Genomic DNA, 19,789 nt, shown 5'->3' with positions numbered 1-19,789 from the left:
GTATGATCTCATCTCATTAATACCTTTCATAATGCATAATAGAGTGTCTGGGATACTGTTATTGTAGTATGTGGAACTATACAGTTACTAACAAAATATATTGGCTATTTACTGTGAAATTTAAAATAGGCTCTCTTCTTCTTATGACTTCTTACTTTTGACCACATTTTGCCTCTCTATTTCTGTGGTTTGCCCATTTGGTTCCCTGCTGTGCTCTTTGATGCTAGGTAAAACATCCCCTTAAGCTGTAGTGACCTTTCCATTTCCTTTACAAAAGTTGCGCTGCACGGACAGATGAGTCTTCTTCCACGGTAACCATGCTTACAACTGTTTTGTGATAAACAAGCGGCAAGAAATAGGCCGCTACTGATGAGAGCAAATGTTTACCCTCTGAAACCTGTTAATATGCTCTGTCATTTCCTGGTACAAAAGGAGAAATCCTATTCCCAACAAAAAGCTACAATGGCAGTTATATATAATTTTATCATTTGCCTTTCAAATGTTAAAAAACTGCATTATGCTGCACGATGATTGAGATTTAATTCTGAAGCAACATCAGGAAAGCACACTTGAAACCAATTTGAAAAAAGGTATAAAGTTGCACCTCACAGTTAGCGTAGCAATGATAACAGATAAAAGCAACAGACAGCTTCATTGACACACATATACAATTATATATGAAAAGACAAATGTCTATAGACAGCAAACTGCAGGAAATATCTTCTAACTATATTTGAACCGAACATCGGAATCTCGCATTAATTCCTTTTCTGAGACAATATGGAAATAAGTAGAACTAACTTAAATAAGAGTACCTACAAAACTGAACAACAAACCTACGTGATATGAGGTCAAAACATTTTTTCTCTTCTGGATTTGTTTTCACTTGGCAAGTTAACAGATTGAGCTTTGCAGGAGGTCGGTTTGCCTAATTAAAGAAAAACAAAACAAAAAGGAAATCCCTTAGTAAAAGCATATAAAGAATAAAGACATTTTCTGTTACCATTGATTCTGAAAGGAAAAACCCTCCTGCAGTTAGGCCCATCAAAGTTGTGCTTGCAGAAATTAATGAAATATATAGATAGCCAGTGTTTTTGAATAATCTATTATTAAGTTGAATTACTGTTTTTAGGATGAGTTTGGATCAACTTAAAAATTTACATTTTTGGTGTGATTAAAAAAATAATCTTTCTACTCAAGTATTTTTCAAATGTGGCAAATTATTCTTCTAAGCAACTCATACTGATGTGATTTATATTTTTATGACAAAAAATGGGCAATTAATTACTAATTACAGTTTTCCTGCTGTAACTTGACTAATGGAATTTAACTTACTGTACAGAGGAAACATCTGGTTTGTATCTGGTAATAAAATTAATGGTAATCTGATAATAAAATTAATGGTGACCAATTAAAATAGAACATACTTTTATAAGAGACCTACTAGGACTGAAAAGAAATGCAAGACTCCCTTATGTTTAAATACCACACATTACAATTAACATTTAGTTCTTATATTAATAATAGCAGATCAACAGAAATCAAGACAAATTACTTTGGTAACTTGACAGAACAAAATTACATTTAAAGCTTAACCATTAAAACAAGACAGAGCAGTTACATAATATGCACAGCAAGAAAAAAATCCTGTTTTTATGGCACCCATAGACCTCAAGCAGACATTAGTGGCATTCATAATCAAAGATAAAGTATATTCTATTATTTAGAATATAGTTGTTATTGATGGGAAAAATGGGACAAAAATTATCTGGATGTATTATTTTCTCCTCCTGCTATATAAAGACCTCTTTGCATGCTACTGTAGGTAGGGGAATGAATTTAATTCCAATCTCTGCTCTAAAAAAATGAATAGAAACCAGAAATCAAGTTAAAATGTGACAACAGGAAACAAAACTGAACCAAGACATACGATTTATTTATTTTAAAAGCCGATGAAGCAATTTTTAGCAATGGTCAGTTTCCAGGGTTTTAAATTATGGGTATGATCTGAGGGGTCATATTAAGACTGCAATCGATGGGCTTAGTGCTTTACAAACCTATTTCTAAATCAATGCAATGTTATGTTGGCACAGCAAACGGAAAAGTGGACATTAAAAAAAAAAAACCCACAACCTTTTTTTTGCATAGCTTTTGTTCCTTTTTTCTTCCTGAGAATACAATAACCCCTTTTGGTCCCTTACTGCATAAGCCTATGTTTCCTGGAAATGATGTTCTAATCAGAAATCGTCCTTGACCTTAATCTTTAAAAAAATGGATTTTTTTTAACTGATGGAAGGAATAACCAGACCTATTTGTTTCCAAATTAGAAAAGTTAGGAATGCATGTCACAGCTAATAGAAACTTCATCCATTCCTTTTTCATTCTGAAAGGGAACATACCTTACTAGGAAATATATCAAAATACTCCCACTCATATTTAGCTAGATATCTATCTCTACAAGCAAACACAGCTGTTACTAGCTAACTTGGCATTTATTGAACAAACCAAAAATGGCTTGGGTTTGCACAATATGATCTGCCATAAAACACACCTACACCTCACTGGCTGTATATTGTAGTATGCCAAGCCAGGTGAGCAAAGCATGGACTACATGCAGCCTCAAGGGTCATCACTGATGACACAAATTGCCCTTCATCTCTCACAACATACACTTCCCCTGCATCCACAGTGCTTTCCCTGGGATTACAGTTCTTTCTGCTGCCTATAATCTTTTTTTCCTACATTCCTACCAATCTTTTCTACCTGCTCCAAGCCTCCCCATCAGTTTTTCTGTCTGTGATGCCTCTCTGAATTCATCCTTTTCTCTGCTTTCCCATTTGACTTTTCTGATGTTTCATTCTTCCAAATACTGTCTTTCTACTTTTCCTCTCTAATCTCAATTTCCTTATTGTCTTCAATCTGTTCTATCTATCAGCATCTCTCCCCCCCCCGCCAGTTTTTCTGCTTTTTCATTATCCTCACCACTATTTTCTTTCCCTCTGTCTCTCCCTAACCCTTCTCTACCCAGTCTCTACTTTCTCCTTCTTCTTTCCTTTCCTTTGGTATCTACTGGAATACTTTTGCTGAGATAAATATAGAGGATCTTTTGGGGCCTAAGAAAAGTCACATTTGTCATAAAATAAAGATTTTATATCAGCTCACTTTGGATTCTGGATCCTTTCGAGTATGGCAGCTCTTAAAACGATAGAAGCTGCCATCTCACTCCGAGCTGAAATGTAATAAAATCATATCATGGCTTTGCATGATGTAGGAACTCACGGATAATGAGCATCTATCCTTTCCCCTGCAAAAGCAATTGGCCTGAATGTTGAAGTGAGTTTTATTCCAAATGTGTCAGGTTAATTAATTCAAAATAGGAGCTGTTTCAGATGAGGAAAGGCCTATTCAGAAAATGTGTTTGAGGGCAGATTGAAAGGGACGGAGTGGATGGGTGAAATGAGATTAACAAGGCAGAAAGGCTACCCTGTCCTATTTCCCCTCGTTCCAATCCAGCTCCTCCAAAACAACAACACAAAATCAGAGGAAGAAAAAAGAAGCCCTTTATCCGGAAGAGAACATAACTATGGAAGGCACCAGGATCACTGAAAACCAAATATAAAAAGTCAAAAAGAAATAATATTGCACCAGATTGGTCCTTATGATCTAAACTTGAAGAACCCAAGGTCTAATTTGATCTAAGCCTCAATCTCAGAACATCCGCAGAAATAATAAACAGAGGAGCTCCCCACACAGAATATACTCGTTGGAGTAAGATTAGAGTACCTACAGCTACACTGATATTAAAGCAAAACATACAAGTTATAACACAGCAGAGTATCTTTGGCACTACTCTATGTAAAATAATTGCTGCAAGTGCTTGGAAAGAGTGTTTGGTTGTAACTTGGTTCCTTAAAAGCACAAACCAGCTTTTGAAACTACTTCTTTGCTACATCTCATTAAGGCATGGTGTATTGTGAATATAATTTGGTGAACAAGGCACAATAGCTATTTACATATTATGTAAGAGTTCAAGCACTCTACCCAACATTATTTAAAAGAGGTAAAAAGGGTGTTTCAAACATGTTAGGTTTAAGGCATCCATTTTTGCTCTCCTAACCACCTTAATATACCCAAGGAAAGTCCATATTCTTGGCCACACCCACTCTGATGGCATACATTCCTCTCATAACAATTTTGCACATTTGCATACAAATTAAACCATTTAGAACCCACAGAGACTAGTTTAGGGCATGGGTAGAATCAGCCAGTATGAAAGAAAAGAATTCTCAACTGTAATTTCTTCTTTCTGTAAATTACCATTGCAAGATACTAGTAAAAAGTCCATCAGCTATGAAATCAGATATTGGGGAATTATATATTTTTTTTCTAACAATGCTATTCATTTGATTGCCGTTCTGGAAATAAAGGAACCAGGACCTAAATAAATAGCTCTTGTTCTTAATCAAATAAAGCACGTTCATTTCCTCACCCTGACTTTCTGATACCATAATAATAATAGTCCATCTTTCTTATGATCATGTTTGAAAGATTGTTCAGCAGATTTCTCTTTAATCCCTGGTGCTGGATATGTACAATATACATGAATTAATGATTTATAAAATGAAAGTCAAAAAGCATCAAAGATATTTTTATTCATCTGTACAGAATTAAGACTTCATTCTTGTGTACCCACATAAGGCATGCAATATTTTTAGAATTCCTCATCAAGCATCGTAGGAAAACATGACCAAATTCTGTATCAATGGTATTGAATTCTTTAATCATCTGTTCTGGAAAGAATCTAGGAAATACCAGGCATATAAAAATAATTGCAGATTAATGTGGATTTTTTACATAAGCCATCATCTTTATACATATAATACTATAAACAAATACTTACTGTACCATGGGAAATAGTTAGGAAGCCATTTTTAACAATGCACTTTCTCTTCTGCCATACCTTCCTGATTCTGTTTTATTAAAAAATAAAAGAGACATAGAGATTTTTATTGTAAATTAATTTGAGCTGCTGAAGAAATCCCAAATTTTATTTTTAAATTCAAAATGCTGCAGCATTATTGTACATACCCATCACTTTTCTTATAAAGGCTGCCATCTCTTTCAGTGCCATGCTCCTTATTTCCCTGAGGTTGGTGTAAACTGTACGTTGTACTTTGACGGAGTTGAGAATCCTATAAAAGGAATAGTGGCTAGAGATTATTGTGGCTTGGGTAATTATTTTTACTTATTAAATATGCTTGCCACCCATCTTGCCACAAGGTTAATCCAATCATTTTAGAATAATTTTTTCCTAATCTCATTATTCATATTTGAAGAAATATGAATTGCTACGTTTACTAAGTATATATCATGAACTATTCAAATACCAGACAGTATCAACTTAAATACACCTAGGCTGTAAATGTGGTAGAGAGACAATCCCACAGATTTGAAAATCCATCGTATTTGCAATGCTAAAGCCTCTTTTACCCCATCCAGGCCCTCGCAGCCTCCAAACACTGGGACAGGGCATCCGTAGCATCATTCAGGCGACTTGAAGTGGTGATATAAAGTTGACTATCATCAACATATTTGTGATGCCATATCCCAAACCATTAGGATAACCTTACCCAGGGCTTTTTTTTGTCACAGAACGCCCAGAACGGAGTTCCGGCACTTTTTTGGGATGGAACCTTGTAGGATAGGCAAGGCGGGTTGTATGACGTGTGTGAGTTCCGGCACCTTTTTTTTTTTAAAAAAACAAAAAAAAGCACTGACTTTACCCAGTGGCCTCATAAACAGCAAGGGAGAAAGGACCGAGCTATGCAGCCCAGCGCAAAATAAGGGGTTCTGACTAGACCTCTCTTATCCTATCAACACTAACTAGAACCAGCTCCAGAGGAAGGAAGAGAGCAATACAACACTGTACTGCGCACCCCCAACTCTCAGACCCAGTCCAAAAATGTACAATGGTCAATGGTATTGAAATCTGCTACGATGTCAGAAGAGCAAGGAGGCACATACGATCCCATCCTCTTCCCACCAAAGGTCATCTAAGAGTGCGACCAATGCCATCTCTATCCCTTTTCCTGATCTGAACCCCAACCGAAAGGAGTCTAGATACCGGTAATTCCCAGGCTACCTTAGACCCCCAACCCCAGAAAAAGTAAATTGAAGTCCCCAAGACCATAAACCTGGGGAACTCCACCACCAACCTGGCCACGGATTCAGAGAGCTCCATCAGGGAGGTTCCTACGCATCAGGGGGGCTGGTACAGTTGCAACATTCCCTACTGATTCCTACAGCCAAACTTAACAAATAAGGTCTTGCACCCAGTAATCTGTGGGGCAGTACCCCAAGAGGCCTCCCAAGAATCTAAAATGACCATCAATATTTGATTCCTTGTAGCCTCCCATGCTGGCCTTCCAGTTACTGGCAACCATCAATATTCCATGCTATTATGCAGGCTCAGTCCTCAGTGGTTTTTTTTTTTTTTTGGTCTTTGGGTGGTATTTCTGAAATTCTGCTAATATAATATAAATATGATTTATGTTATTTTGGCTACAGAAGGGCTAGTATAAAAAGAACTGAGACCACCAGTAGTAGCACATATAAACTTTCGACCTGTGTCCAACTGATCTGTGTTTAACAATTAAATATATAATCTCACAAAATGCCAAACAGAAGAAATTATTGACATGCTGGTCTCTTAAGAAAAAAAAAACCCAGTTTCTTGACAATACGTTATAATCATGCAGAGTATTTTTTTATTAAAAAAATTTTTTTAAAGGACTTACTCTCCTAGACTTCGGTCACAAAGGGCAAATGCATTTTAGGAAGAAAAGTAGATCAGTTGCAATGCAAAAAACACATGTAGTAGACAGCATAGCAGAATACAGTAACAGGCTATTGTATACATACAGCTTTAAAAGCATACTTCTCTTTATTTGCTCAGGTTTCAAAGTTGTGTATCCCAAACTACCCCTAAACAGATACTGCCAAACAGGTAGTCCTCAACTTACAAATGTTTAGAAATGGTTCAAAGCTACAACAGCATTGAAAAAAGTGACTTACTCACACTTACAATTGTTGAAGGATCCCCAGAGTCCCCTGATCAAAATCTGGACACTTAGCAACCAGCATGTATATTTATGGTGGTTGTAGTGTCCTGGGGACATGTGATCGCCATCTGCCTCCTTCCGAACTGTCTTTCAGCAAGCAAAGTCAACGGGGGAAGCCAGATCCACTTAACAACTGCAGTGATTTGCTTAAGAAGCGTGGTTAAAATAAAATCGGGCACAACTTACTTAATAACAATTTGGTCCCAACTGGTTGTAAGTCAAGGACTACCTGTACTAAAATCTTTACATTAAGTTTTAGCATACATGGGCGAGCATGTGGTGAATAACACTCAGAAGGAGCAGATAATAATGTACTAATTATTTTATTTCATATTCATAAAGTCCAGGTGATTCATCCCAATCTGAAAAGACTAGAAGCCTTTGGGGTAGTCTTCCAACTAAAACCATAATCCAAAGAAGTAACCCAAACTTACAGGGGCATTACTGTAAAATCAGCTAGAGTGTCTATGAAGTTTTTATGCATTTATAATTCTAATAGTGCCACTATTTTCCCCCTCTGATTCAGTAATACTGCCTCAAGCTAGACACAGTAATTATTTTCAACACAGCAACATGTTGAAAACTTTGACAGAGAGAGGGGGACTTGTCCGGAGACGGTTGTGGTGAAGGTTGCAGAGGGACTACCCATGGACACTAATGTAGGGCCTGTATCTAATAGATAAGGTAGAATGTACAGCCTTTTTCAGGCTGACTTAGCTTCTGAGCAGAATGCCAGGAGCTGAACTTCACCAAATGACTGGGATGAGTATTAAGTGGGTGAGGCCAGGACAAAAATTACATGTATTAGAATTTCTAATTTAATTAGCCAGTTAATATGATTACTCACCATATACTTAATAATTTCCCATTGCTTTCACATATATAAAAATTATAGTTCTAAGATAAATTCGGGAGGAGTCTGGGAGCTAAAGATTATATACAAAAACATGTCTAAGAATCCAATGACATCTTTGCAGAAAAAGGCGGAGAGATTTGACAATTTCAGTGGAACCCTTTTGTCTTTGTTTGTTTACATGAACTTCGGGAGCAATGCCTACAGAACAATATATTGAAGTTTCCCAGGAAAAAAAATAGTTTTAAAATCTTGCAATTCTGTAGGACAGTGTCCCAGTTAAAAACAAGTCAGAAAGGCTTTGGGCACAAAAGGAATAAGCCATGCAGAAATTTTCTAAGAAATCTGAGCAAAATCATGTTGAATCGAATGCAAAATGTATTAATGTCATACATCAATAAGTCAGCAAATGCTTCCGTTAAACCTGAAAAGCACATTGTATCGGTTTATATGCTCACCTCCTTCTGATCAACCTGAAGTGCAGATTTTAAAATATCCCTAAGTTGAATTAATTGCTTTCTTTCTTCATCCTGCACTTGCTTTATCTGGAGTGGAGACATAACAGTTCAAAATAAAATTGTCAATGCACATTTTGTATGGGTGTAGGGAAAACGCTTCTTGCCTTTAGAGAACAGAACAACTCAGAGACCAGGAACATACTCGCATCAGTAGTTGCTGTGAAGGCTTCACAACAAAATCAGCATAGTTCTCAGCATCTGTTGCTAAGAAACACAATGGGGCCAGGATTCTAATATTCTCATGTGTCGACTGTAGGCTGCCTCAAAGAATCTTATTAGACATCATGAAAAATAATGTTGGACTAGGCACTTTTTCAGTCTGAGGAGGCAATTCCATCTCCCTTTTCCTGTCAGCAGTAATTCAGATTAACATCAATTTTACCTATTATATTGTCCTAAAATATGCATTTATGTGACCACTGTTGATACAACTTGATGGCACGTAATCAGTCAATCAGTTATTAAAATTAGGTTCTTCCTTATCAATGTTTGATAAAAAAAAAAACCAAGGCTAATAAGTATATGCTGAGGGGTTACAACAAGAGGACAAAATTCTGACGGCTGTGGTCTGGGCTTTATCCCTATTATTGTTGTCATTATTAGTATTTAATCAATAATCAGTATTTTAGTTGGATTAGAAAGATACTAGTATAAAAACCTAGGTCCTTTCAGCATGATTAGATTTGAACAAATTCTAGAAGTTCAGCTAACACAGAGCAGATTACTCTTCTGCACATCAACACCGCTAACCTTTGGCAGACCATTACTAATCTCATCCCCAGACATTTATGACTCAGAAATGTATTTGCAAAATCATTTAAAGGTTTGGAGTTTTCTTAACACTTTTGTCTTCCCAGGGCACAGTCTTCTTTATCTTTACATCCGTATGGAAGAACACTAAACACATTCCTTGGTAATTAATAAAACAATTGAAATTAACAAAAAACAATAAAAAACTAAACTGTGTACAACAAGGTTAATTTTTTAAAATATCTAGAAGGGGATATATTCCTGAGGCAGCTTTTACCTTATAAATGACTGAATAAATAAGCATATCTTCAGTTGTCTGGATTAGAATAATTCAGTACAGTGTTTCCCCATCTTATCAACTGAAAGATGCGTGGACTTCAACTCCCAGAATTCCCCAGCCAGCATGCATCTAAAAGTTGCTGAGGGTGAGAAAACACTGGCTTAGAGGAAAGAGCTCTGCCATCTTCTATGCTGCCACTGAGGTCCTATTCCTGGCCACCACACTGCAAGGGAATCCCATCAACAAGGCCTCCCCATGTGATCTCAGTTCACAGGTGGGGTACTATTGGGAAAGGTGATTTTTTTAAGCACTTGGGTTCAATTCATCTGTCCCTTCCTATATTAGCATGGCCATCCAATAACACCAAACTGCATGATTTACAGGAAAGGTAGGCAGGCAGACTACCATCACATATCTGTTGATCTTTCACTTAATATGAAGGCCAAGAGAAGAGGCAAATTTAAGAAAATCTAGACATTCTGCTTCTTCCTTTTTTAACCTTTTCAATTCAGAAAATTTAAAAGCTGGTTTCCCCCACCCCCCCACCCCCACCACCACCAGTATATAGCCCCTTGTAAATGATTTACTTTCTTGTTTCTAAACTTTAAATAAACACAGCTATCATTTTTGTTGGTTTGTTTTCAAATTTACAATTCTGTGTTTTATGAACTGTTTGAGTTCATTCAGAAAGTCCAATTCAGAAGTTGAGAAAAGTCCAAAAATACGATTAATGTTCAACTGCTTACACTGTGAAGATCTGTGGAGAGCTTTTCTATTGAGGGTTTGAGGCTTTCAACCGCTTTCAGGCCATCCTGAAAGAAGCTGTGAAAGAAAAACAAGTTTTTTCAAAAGGAACTATAAACGTTAGTGTAAGGTTTCCAGAGCTTTGTAAAAGATATAAAAGATTTGCTAATTCAAAGTATTAGCTTTGCTTAATACACATTTATGCATTTTATGATGCTCAAGGGGTCCACTACTGAAATTAGAAAATCTGTGAAAAGCCTTCAGCACATATACATATCATACTTTCTGAAGTAAGAAATCTTTTAAAGGCATAAGATACGCAAGAGTCAGAAATCCCAGGAAAAAAGCAATGGCTGAGTTCACACAAAACAATGAGTTTTAATCCTGGTTTGCTGAAAAGGAAAGTACTAATGGTAAGTAATATATAAATGTTTTAAATAAACACATATATTAGAAATAGTCCACAATGGATCAGTTTATGCATCATACTAAGTCACAGACTAGGAGTTGTATCACTGGAAAGCAGCTTTCTTTTCTCCCCATTGCTTTCTTTGGGGTCTGAGTGGGATCTAATCAACCTTATTTATGTCCAGGATACACTTGCTGCCGATATCTAAGTTTGAAGGCAGAGCTATACTCTGTTTCCGTTGACGTGCAGTTTGCACTACTAAGGTGCTATCTAAAATTAGAATGCCTTCAAGGTAAATTGTGTTACTTGCATTATTGACAGGGAAAAAAGATATCAAACGTTTATCTCACATTCTCTAACTATACAGGCAGTCCTCGACTTAACAACAGTTCATTTAGTGACCATTCAAAGTTACAACGGCACTGAAGAAAGTGACTTACGACCGTTTTTCGCGCTTGCAACCATTGCAGCATCCCCCACGGTCACGTGATCAAAATTTGGATGTTTGGCAACATATTTATGACGGGTGCAGTGGCTCCAGGGTCATGTTATCAACCTTTTGCAAACGTCTGACAAGCAAAGTCAACAGGGAAGAAAAATTCACTCAACAACCCTGTTACTAACTTAACAGCTGCATTGATTCACTTAACAGCTGTGGCAAGAAAAGTTGTAAAACGGGGCAAAATTCACTTAACAAACGTCTCGCTTAGCCACAGAAATTTTGAACTCAATTGCGGTCCTAAGTCGAGGACTACCTGTGCTCCCTGCTTCCCATGGAAGAACTTAAAATTTTGGACCAGAAAAAAACTGTGGAGATCGACTCTTCAAAAGAGATGCCAGTAGAGTCACTGTTGTAGTAGTCATCAAAGTTATTCATTCAAACACCCCAAAGATACAAGAAACAAAGAAGCCTCTTCCAGTATCTGATTAGCACTATCTGTGCGTCACTCAGGAAAGGTTTTACATCCATTCACCCACAGATTATGCCTTCAGCATATCTTGAAAGAGAAGGACGTTCTGCAAACACTTCACAGAGCAACGCTATTGTCCCTGTGTCACCTGCCAAGAGGAGGACATCATTCACCATATCCTCTACTGCCCTATCTATCAGATCAGAGGAAAAATATTGATGATAGAGAAACTTAAAGGATCAAATGCAAAAGGACTGGATTATCTCTTGCAGATGCAATTCTATTTGTTAGCAGTCGGGTCTTTATTTCTGCTACACTCTTTCGAGCTCAGAAAGAAATGTATACGATCAAAGTTACAGCACTGGGTAGCTAGTGTTAATTTCCTTGTATGTTGCCCATCGGTTTATGCAGGCGGCGTCTGTTTTTATTACTATTTGTTTTTTCATGCCACGCTACATTTTTATGAGCTGCAATCACAACAACAGATACTTGTTCATTCCAACCCCATAGGCTTGTTTAATTTTAATGGTATTACCTAAAGTTGACAGTCAGCAGAATATTCTGGAGAGCAATATTGGTATCATTTCTGCTGTGACTATGATTTACAAAGCTCAGTGGCTGGATTCACATGCTACATTAAAATAAACACAATACAAATGGAGTTTGTTCAATAAACCATAGCTAGATAAACCATACTTCCACATTTCCCATCTATAATCTTCTATGAGATGTTACAGGTAGTGCTCACTTAATGATCATTCATTCAGCAACTGTTCAAAGTTATGACAGCACTGATCATACGATACTTACACCCGATCCTCAAAAGGACAGCCACTGCAATGCCCATGCAGTCGCATAATCAAAATTGCCCTGCACCCCACCACCCCTGCTGTCCTGCACCCCGCCACCCTGTACTTTGAATCCATCTCCCCTGTCCTGTATTCCACTATCCTGCCACCCCACGCCCTGGGCTCCTCTATCCCTGCGACCCTCGTGTTCTTTTTCCAACTGCTGATGAGGGGCACCTGGCCCAGCCCTGTGAAAGGCAGCTGCTGGCCGCACAAGGCTGGGCTTCCAGCAGGGGCAGCAGAGCACAGGGCAGGAGAAGTGCAGGTGGGGGCACAGGGTGGGAAGGGCAGTGGAGCACAGGACAGGAGGAGGGCTGGCAGAGCGCAGGGCAGATGGCGTGCAGGGCAGCCAAACAGGCACAGATGGGAGAAATGGGGGGTGGGTAGAGCTGAAGTGGTGGCAAACATAGCAGGGCAGGAGAAGCATGAGATTCCTGCCTAACAACAGCACAATTCTGGCCTAAGCATCGCAAACAGAACTACCAAAACTGACATCGCAAAAGGAGCAGTCATGTGATGTTTCAGTTAATAACATCGCTTAGCAACAGAAACTCCAGTTCAAATTGTGGTCATTAAGTGAGAACTTCCTATACTCTTAACAATCTCTTGAGAGGAGAGTTTCAAAGGAGAAAGGGTACTAGACTCCTGATAGTTTAAGCATCTGATATTTTGAGATTAAAATTATTAAAATCTCCCAGCCTGAGTAAGCAACATGATGTCCACACGCACACACCTCCTTTGGTTCTGACCAGTTTCTCTGCCCTTCTTAAAAGTTCTTTGTCTTAAAAGAATAAAAGCCTTTAGCACCAGTCTCTAGCATCAGAATTACCTACAGCAATATTTATGGATCCCACAATTTCCATGGACTGGCAGAGATAATTTCTGACAAGAAGTTTGCCCTCCTGATAGATGAGCATTTTCTGACTGTCTCTGACAAATATTTTGTAAGAGTACTAGTACAGGTTGTCAAAATCCCAAATTTCCCCTGCTCTGAAAAAGTATTCCACAATATTATGGAATGCATATTCCAAAGTATTAATCTGTATAGAAATTGCCAATGCTAAATTCTCACTCATGCAAGTAGATTAAACTATGTGTTTTGAATTACTATGACCCCAGTGAACTAATTACCTTCTTTGAAACAACACTGACTTAGCCCTATTTTTAACAAGAAAAATGTTTTTTTGCTATAATGCCCAGATGGGATGATGAAAATCAGAATTCTGCAGTTTCTCCTTGCTTACTTTAGCCAAGTGAATGAGGTTCCAATCCCTCTCCCAGTTAGTAATCTGACAAATTCTATAACTTATGGTATAGAAATGCTCTATAAAAGATGAAATATTTTGAGCTTAAAATGCACTGTGGACCCTTTGGAGCTTAGAACATTTCCAGCGTGCTCAGAACAGTTCTGGCAAAGTTGGAACAACTTATCTTAAATGCAAAGGATCTGTTTTGAATTAAGAAATATTTCCTGCTTGAACTATTTCAAACTTTGAAAGTTTTGGCACTCTCCTAATAGCAGCCTGCCTCACTCTTTTTTAATGACAAGATTTATGTCTAAGTAGCCACATGGAAATTAAGGATGAAATATTAGTATATGCCATAATATTATCTCAGTCTGTACCTCATTTAATTGGAAATAATAAAGACAACAATCAACCCTTTAAATCTGTGCTTGGTAGAATACCTGTGAAAGATGAATAGTTGAGGTGTACAGATTTTTTTTTAAAATATCGGTGACGCAATCTGCCATACAAACTAATAAGAACACTGTTTTCAGACAGCACATTGTTATCATGATGAAAAACATACTTGCACTGCGCGTGGAAATACTTGATTAGATTTTGAAGCAAGTCAACTCCTTTCTTAATCTTGATCTCATTGACTTTCAGGAGATACTGTTGATAAAGCAGAGGGAAAAAATATTTACTGTTTTTTTTTGAATTAGAGTAGCGTACAAGTGATATTCAAGTTTTTAAAATCATTTCAAACAGCATAGGCACTGTAGAGTATATGCTGCCTGAGAAGGTTCCCTTAGTTATTAAGCTTAATAAATAAATGTAAGGGTAAATAATAATTTAATCATGATTTAATTATTAATGATGTGTTAATTAAATAAAGGAACCTACGGGCACTCAATTTGTATAAGATTCTCAAGTAAACTATTTTAATCCATTATTTTCATCCCACAGCCCCACATACACAAACATATTGCTTGTAACTATTTAACAGAAGACGCTGTAGTAATGCTGTTAGTCGCTTTCCTTAAATAATAATAATAATAAAAAATGACTGTGTCCAAATTTCAAATATATTTTCTATATGTGTCATGCCTCTGTTGGGGCCTGAATCTGCTGAGGAAAATGAGCTGAACTGGAGCCTATGGAGGTCATGGGAGAGGTGTCTGTGGCTTCAGAGGGATGTGGGGAAGAGCAGGCCGAGGCAGGCCGAGGCAGGCCTTTCAGGATTGGGACAGGATGAACATGAGAGACAGAGCTCAGGCAATGAGCAAGGGCCACCCCCTCCTGATCCTAGAGCACAGAGAGTGGAGAGGAGGAGGGAACAACACAGGCAGGCTCAACTACTCTGGAGGAGAGCTCCCCGCCCCTCTCCACACCTGGAGACTGAGACTTAAGGAGGCGCTGTGGGGAGAAGCATTTGTCAGGAACAAACGCTGATTTCTTGGAGTTTTGTGTGCTGTTGCTGATCTTGGAAACAACTCTCTGATCTCTTGTTCTGTGTTGTGATTTCTGCTTGGAAACCCTGAAACTCTGACCATTGGACTGGCTGACAAATTTGATTTGGTGTTTAAAGACCTCGGATTGTATTTTGGCTTCTCTTCTGAAACTGCTCAAGCAAGCTTGTATTTCCACAGATTCCTTAGATTTTGGATGTATGTTTCATTCCTTGTTATCTACGTGGCCTTGAGTAAATTACTCTTCTAATCTAACTGTATGTAAGACTACTTGCAGCCAGAGGCTGCTGAAGGTGTGTATGTCTTACTTTGTTCTGGGGCTTGCCAGAAATGTGGGAGCATTTGGGGAAAATTGGAGCAAATAAAGGGTGGTTTGAATTGCCAGCTGACTGCATTGCCTCTGTGCCGTGCCCTGGGTCATCACAATATGCAAGCCACTCTAGAAAGCACTTCCCACCTAAAAAGTATTACTATATTAAACAAATGTATCTTTTATATAAGCTACACATAAACTAAAACAAGCAATTTTCCAAAAAAACACCTAGAATTGTTCATGTCTGCTCAGATGAACCATCAATTTCTTTTTGCTTAATATTATCTCAGAATCCAACTAAAAAAAAAAGCCAAAAGAAAAGATACACACAGATGCAATAAACATTTTATGATCACAACCCCTTGTGTCCTTATTGAGAAGATTCTTCCAATGGGTATTTTAAGTATGAAGTTATTTGTTCTTTTATTGTTGTGAAGAATGAGACACAATAGGGGGAAAAATAACAGAAGAACCCCAAAGCACACCCTGGAACAGAGAACTGAACCTTCCCTACACAATTACAGAGACACCTTCTGCTTTACTTATATCATTCTCACAGTTCTAACTTTGTACCATAATTCCTCAGTTTGCTACTCTACAGGCAGTCCTCGACTTATGACCTCTATTTTTCTGTCCTTTTATAAGGCACCACTTTCCTACATCATTTCTGAACTCTTTTACTGGTTCTTTTGGGGTCACATTCAGATTGGTAGACTTGGTTAGTGTTTATTTCAGATTGGTAGACTTGGTTAGTGTTAAGATTTGAAAGGCAGTTTCAAAACAGAGTTTTAATCACCATGCTAACCAGAGCTGATCCAATTTAGACACGATGCTATATTGTTAATTTAAGTAGTAGACATATGTGGGAAGACAACAGGAAAGGAAAAAAAGGAGGAGGAGAAAGTTACCCACTGGACTCCCAATCTTTTCCCCAAAGATAATGTCAAGCAGCAGGACACATACCATTATATTGTTTAAGCCTAAAGAACAACCAAGTTGAAAACCAAAATTAGCCCACCAAATTATTGCAGAACAATGCAAATGCTGAAGAGCCATTACATCTCTTCAAGGCATCTGCAGCATTTTCTCCGCAGCTGTTAAACATCCCTGCTTAAATAAATCAACTGAAATTTTCATTTTCTAACACTACTATGTAGCAGATGGTAACTTAAATGCATAAAAGAGACAATCCTCTAAGCCTAGGATGAAATGGTTATATAAATATTTTGAGCAAGGGGGCTGGTTTATAATCTGCAAATCTGTTGATTTATCATGGATAAAACGGAAAGTAATTGTGCCAACAGAAGAAATATGCCAAAATAAAAACCAGAAGAATCAAAGTTCTCTTCAGAGTTTTCCCACAGAACGCCTATAACACAATTCATTTGTGTTAGGGAAGAATAAAAATTGTCCCATGTTTTACCTCACACATCTGCAATTGGAAGAATCTTCGCTCTTTTTCCATCTCTTCTGCTATTTCGGCCCCACTAATTTCTGTACGAATCATTCCGTGCAACTTAGCATGTTCTTTTTTCTCTTTTTCTATTTTTGTACTATATGGAAGAAAAACAATAAAATTATGCTTTACCCTAAACTTTAATTGTTAATTCTTTCAGAACGGCACCACCCATTTTAAATGGAAGTTCAAAGCATCATCAAGATTAGTGAGGTAATGCTAATTTGTTTGAGAACTAAGAAATGAACCCAAAATGCTATGATTTAGTTCATGCAGTTCCAATTCAGTGCTTCTGCATTAACCAATGTGAACAACCAGGACTTGCACTATATCTTTCTGAACGAGCTCTTAGACCAGTGGTTCTCAACCTGTGGGTCGGGACCCCATTTGGGGTCGAACGACCATTTCACGGGGGTTGCCAAACAAGGCTGTCCGCCATTTTTTCCCCTTTTCTTTGGCCACGCCCCTGGCACCCGGTGATGTATAAGTGGTTGGGGGTCACCACAACATGGGGAACTGTATTATGGGGTCGCGGCATTAGAAAGCTTGAGAACCACTGTCTCAGATGCTCTATATGATGTCTAGACCGCTCCTTAATAACTGAAAAGTCCAAGAGGAAATTGTATTATGGAGAGCCTTTCCATAATCTACAGGCAAAGCGACATATGTTACTGAAATGTCCCCATAATTTGGCCTACTTTTATTATTTTTCACTGTCATTTGCCCTCTTTCCATAATCAGCATTCTATCCAGCTATAAGCTTTATACAGCTTTTCCTTGTCGGAGAGCACTTTGCCTTCATCCCAATCTGCCCAGACCACAGCTGTTACCTCTTCCTGTTCCTGAGCCAAGAAGAGAGGACTAAAGGCTTTCAGGTCTTAGCAAACCAGCTGCCCGGACTACCCCAAGGTCTCTGCCAATATTTTAGGTTGAATACAGGCAGCAGTCATACACTGAACAAAATCTGAACATGAAACCTACAAAGCAAAAGTAAATTAAGGGAATGAAAGGAGTTTGTGCATTATGCATTCCAAATTATTGTTCTTGAAATGAGTGAGTCTGCTCTCAAAAACAAAATACTGTATCATACATTTATAGCACATTTATCTGATTTGTTAGCCAAAAGTGCTCTAATACGGTCAATTTAAAAAATAGACTGCTTAAAATTTGTAATCCAAACATTATGATCAAAGGGATGGGGAGGGAAATACAAAAACCAATTCTTAAATATTAAGAACAACTTGCAGAATCCAATCTGGATCAGTCACCGGGACCAGAGTTTTTTCTTCTGACATTCGTGCAGGAGCCCATCCTCAGAGAATTCTCTGAAACAGACATGTCAAACACCAGGCCCGGGGGCCAGATGCGGCCTTCGAAGTGGTTTCATATGGCCCGGGAAGCCATCCTGGAATCCCTGGCTCTGTTTCTTGCCTGTTTTTCTCCCTCCCTCATCTCAAATATTTTCCCACGACTTTGTACTTAGGAAGGAAGAAAGGAAAGAAGAAAAGGAGAGGGAGGGTCTGAGGGAAGTCCTGCCTTAGTCCTGCCCTGCTGCCCTTTTACCATCCCTTTGCCCCCTCCTCCTGCCTATCCAGGGGTCTCTCATCTTATTGCTAAGGAAGCTTTGGATACAAAGCCGGGTCTCCTCCCATGGAGAGGGGATGGGCCTCTCTCTGACTTTGCCCTCTTACCCATCATGAGCAACCTGGCTAAGAAGAGCAAGCACAGCAGCAGCAGCCTTGAGGAGGAGGTAAGTGCAGCTGGGCGCCCCCTTGGGGAAGTGGAGCTGGGCTTGGTGCCGTGGGTGCTCGAGGGCCAGGCTGGGCATTTGACCTCTGCTGCCTAGGGCTCCGGGCAGCCCACACCACCATCCAGCCCCCCCCCCACATGGCCTGAGAGGAACGGTGAGGCTCCTCCAGTGGACCATGCCTTGGCACTTGCCCAGGGCCTTACCCCCTTCTGCCAGAGACCCTCAGATCTGTCCCACTCCTGCCCAAGCCTCCACAGGCCCTCTTGATGCAAACGATATGAGCTAGCCATGCCCACCCAATAGGCCATGCCCATTCTACGCCCACCCAGTAGGCCGCACCTACCCTGGCCACACCCCCCCCCGAGGGCTACTGCAATGCTGATGCAGCCCTCAATGAAATTGAGTTTGACACCCCTGCTCTGAAAACTCGGAAGATTAAACCTTGATCCCGGTGACTGACCCTGATTGGATCCTGCAACGTTATAATGAGACACATATATTTCCCTTCATTCGTGAAAGAACAATTTGATGCGATTCATTGCTTCCCTTGACATTTTCCTCAGCTGTAACCTGATGAATGTCTACCACTTTTAAAAAAAATATTTATGTGCAGAAATATAGCATCCTTTGAAAACATTTGGAAGTAGATCTCCAGGGAGGAGGAAAGACTGTAGAAAAGGAGAAACAAATTGTGCTTCTGAGAAGAATGAAGTGACTTATTGATTAGGCTGCCTTGCAAGTGAGACACTATAGACTAGCCCAGGGGTAGGCAACCTTGGCTCTTTTATGACTCGTGGACTTCAACTCCCAGAATTCCTGAGCCAATGGCTGGCTCAGGAATTCTGGGAGTTGAAGTCCACGAGTCATAAAAGAGCCAAGGCTGTCTACCCCTGGACTAGCCATATCCCAACTTGGCATGCCCCCTCCCCCAAGAATTTTCAGCCAGCATAACGTGTGAAGATTTTAGGAGTTGTTCTCATAGCACACCAGGAGGGATTGCTAAATCTTGTTTACCAGACAAACCAACTTCCAATATATATAAATTCATACAGCACATATTATTCAGAGAATGCTGAGACATCTTTATTTGCAGGATGTAGATTACAGGCATTGTTTTGTTCGAATTTATTAAGAGCTTCCA

At 38.9% G+C, this 19,789-nt stretch overlaps 1 protein-coding gene across 3 annotated transcripts in view; it reads right to left on the bottom strand.

The window, feature by feature from the left end:
- ASAP2 (ArfGAP with SH3 domain, ankyrin repeat and PH domain 2) overlaps positions 1-19,789 on the bottom strand; it is a 92,099-nt gene that overhangs the window by 28,469 nt on the left and 43,841 nt on the right. For 2 of the 3 annotated variants that reach the window (XM_039331858.1, XM_039331856.1), the window contains exons 6-13: positions 16,866-16,995; positions 14,247-14,332; positions 10,269-10,344; positions 8,433-8,519; positions 6,798-6,806; positions 5,089-5,192; positions 4,901-4,970; positions 841-928 (exon numbers count right to left, since the gene is read on the bottom strand). In XM_039331858.1, coding sequence (XP_039187792.1) covers positions 841-928; positions 4,901-4,970; positions 5,089-5,192; positions 6,798-6,806; positions 8,433-8,519; positions 10,269-10,344; positions 14,247-14,332; positions 16,866-16,995 — 650 coding nt within the window. The remainder of the gene's footprint in view (positions 1-840; positions 929-4,900; positions 4,971-5,088; positions 5,193-6,797; positions 6,807-8,432; positions 8,520-10,268; positions 10,345-14,246; positions 14,333-16,865; positions 16,996-19,789) is intronic. The other variant, XM_039331857.1, reaches the window with a different exon arrangement.

The sequence above is a fragment of the Crotalus tigris genome, unplaced genomic scaffold (genome assembly GCF_016545835.1).
Source record: "Crotalus tigris isolate CLP2741 ecotype Arizona unplaced genomic scaffold, ASM1654583v1 scf7180000024439.5362192, whole genome shotgun sequence".
In the NCBI taxonomy this organism is placed as follows: domain Eukaryota; kingdom Metazoa; phylum Chordata; class Lepidosauria; order Squamata; family Viperidae; genus Crotalus; species Crotalus tigris.
This window is presented reverse-complemented; position numbering and strand designations above follow the sequence as displayed.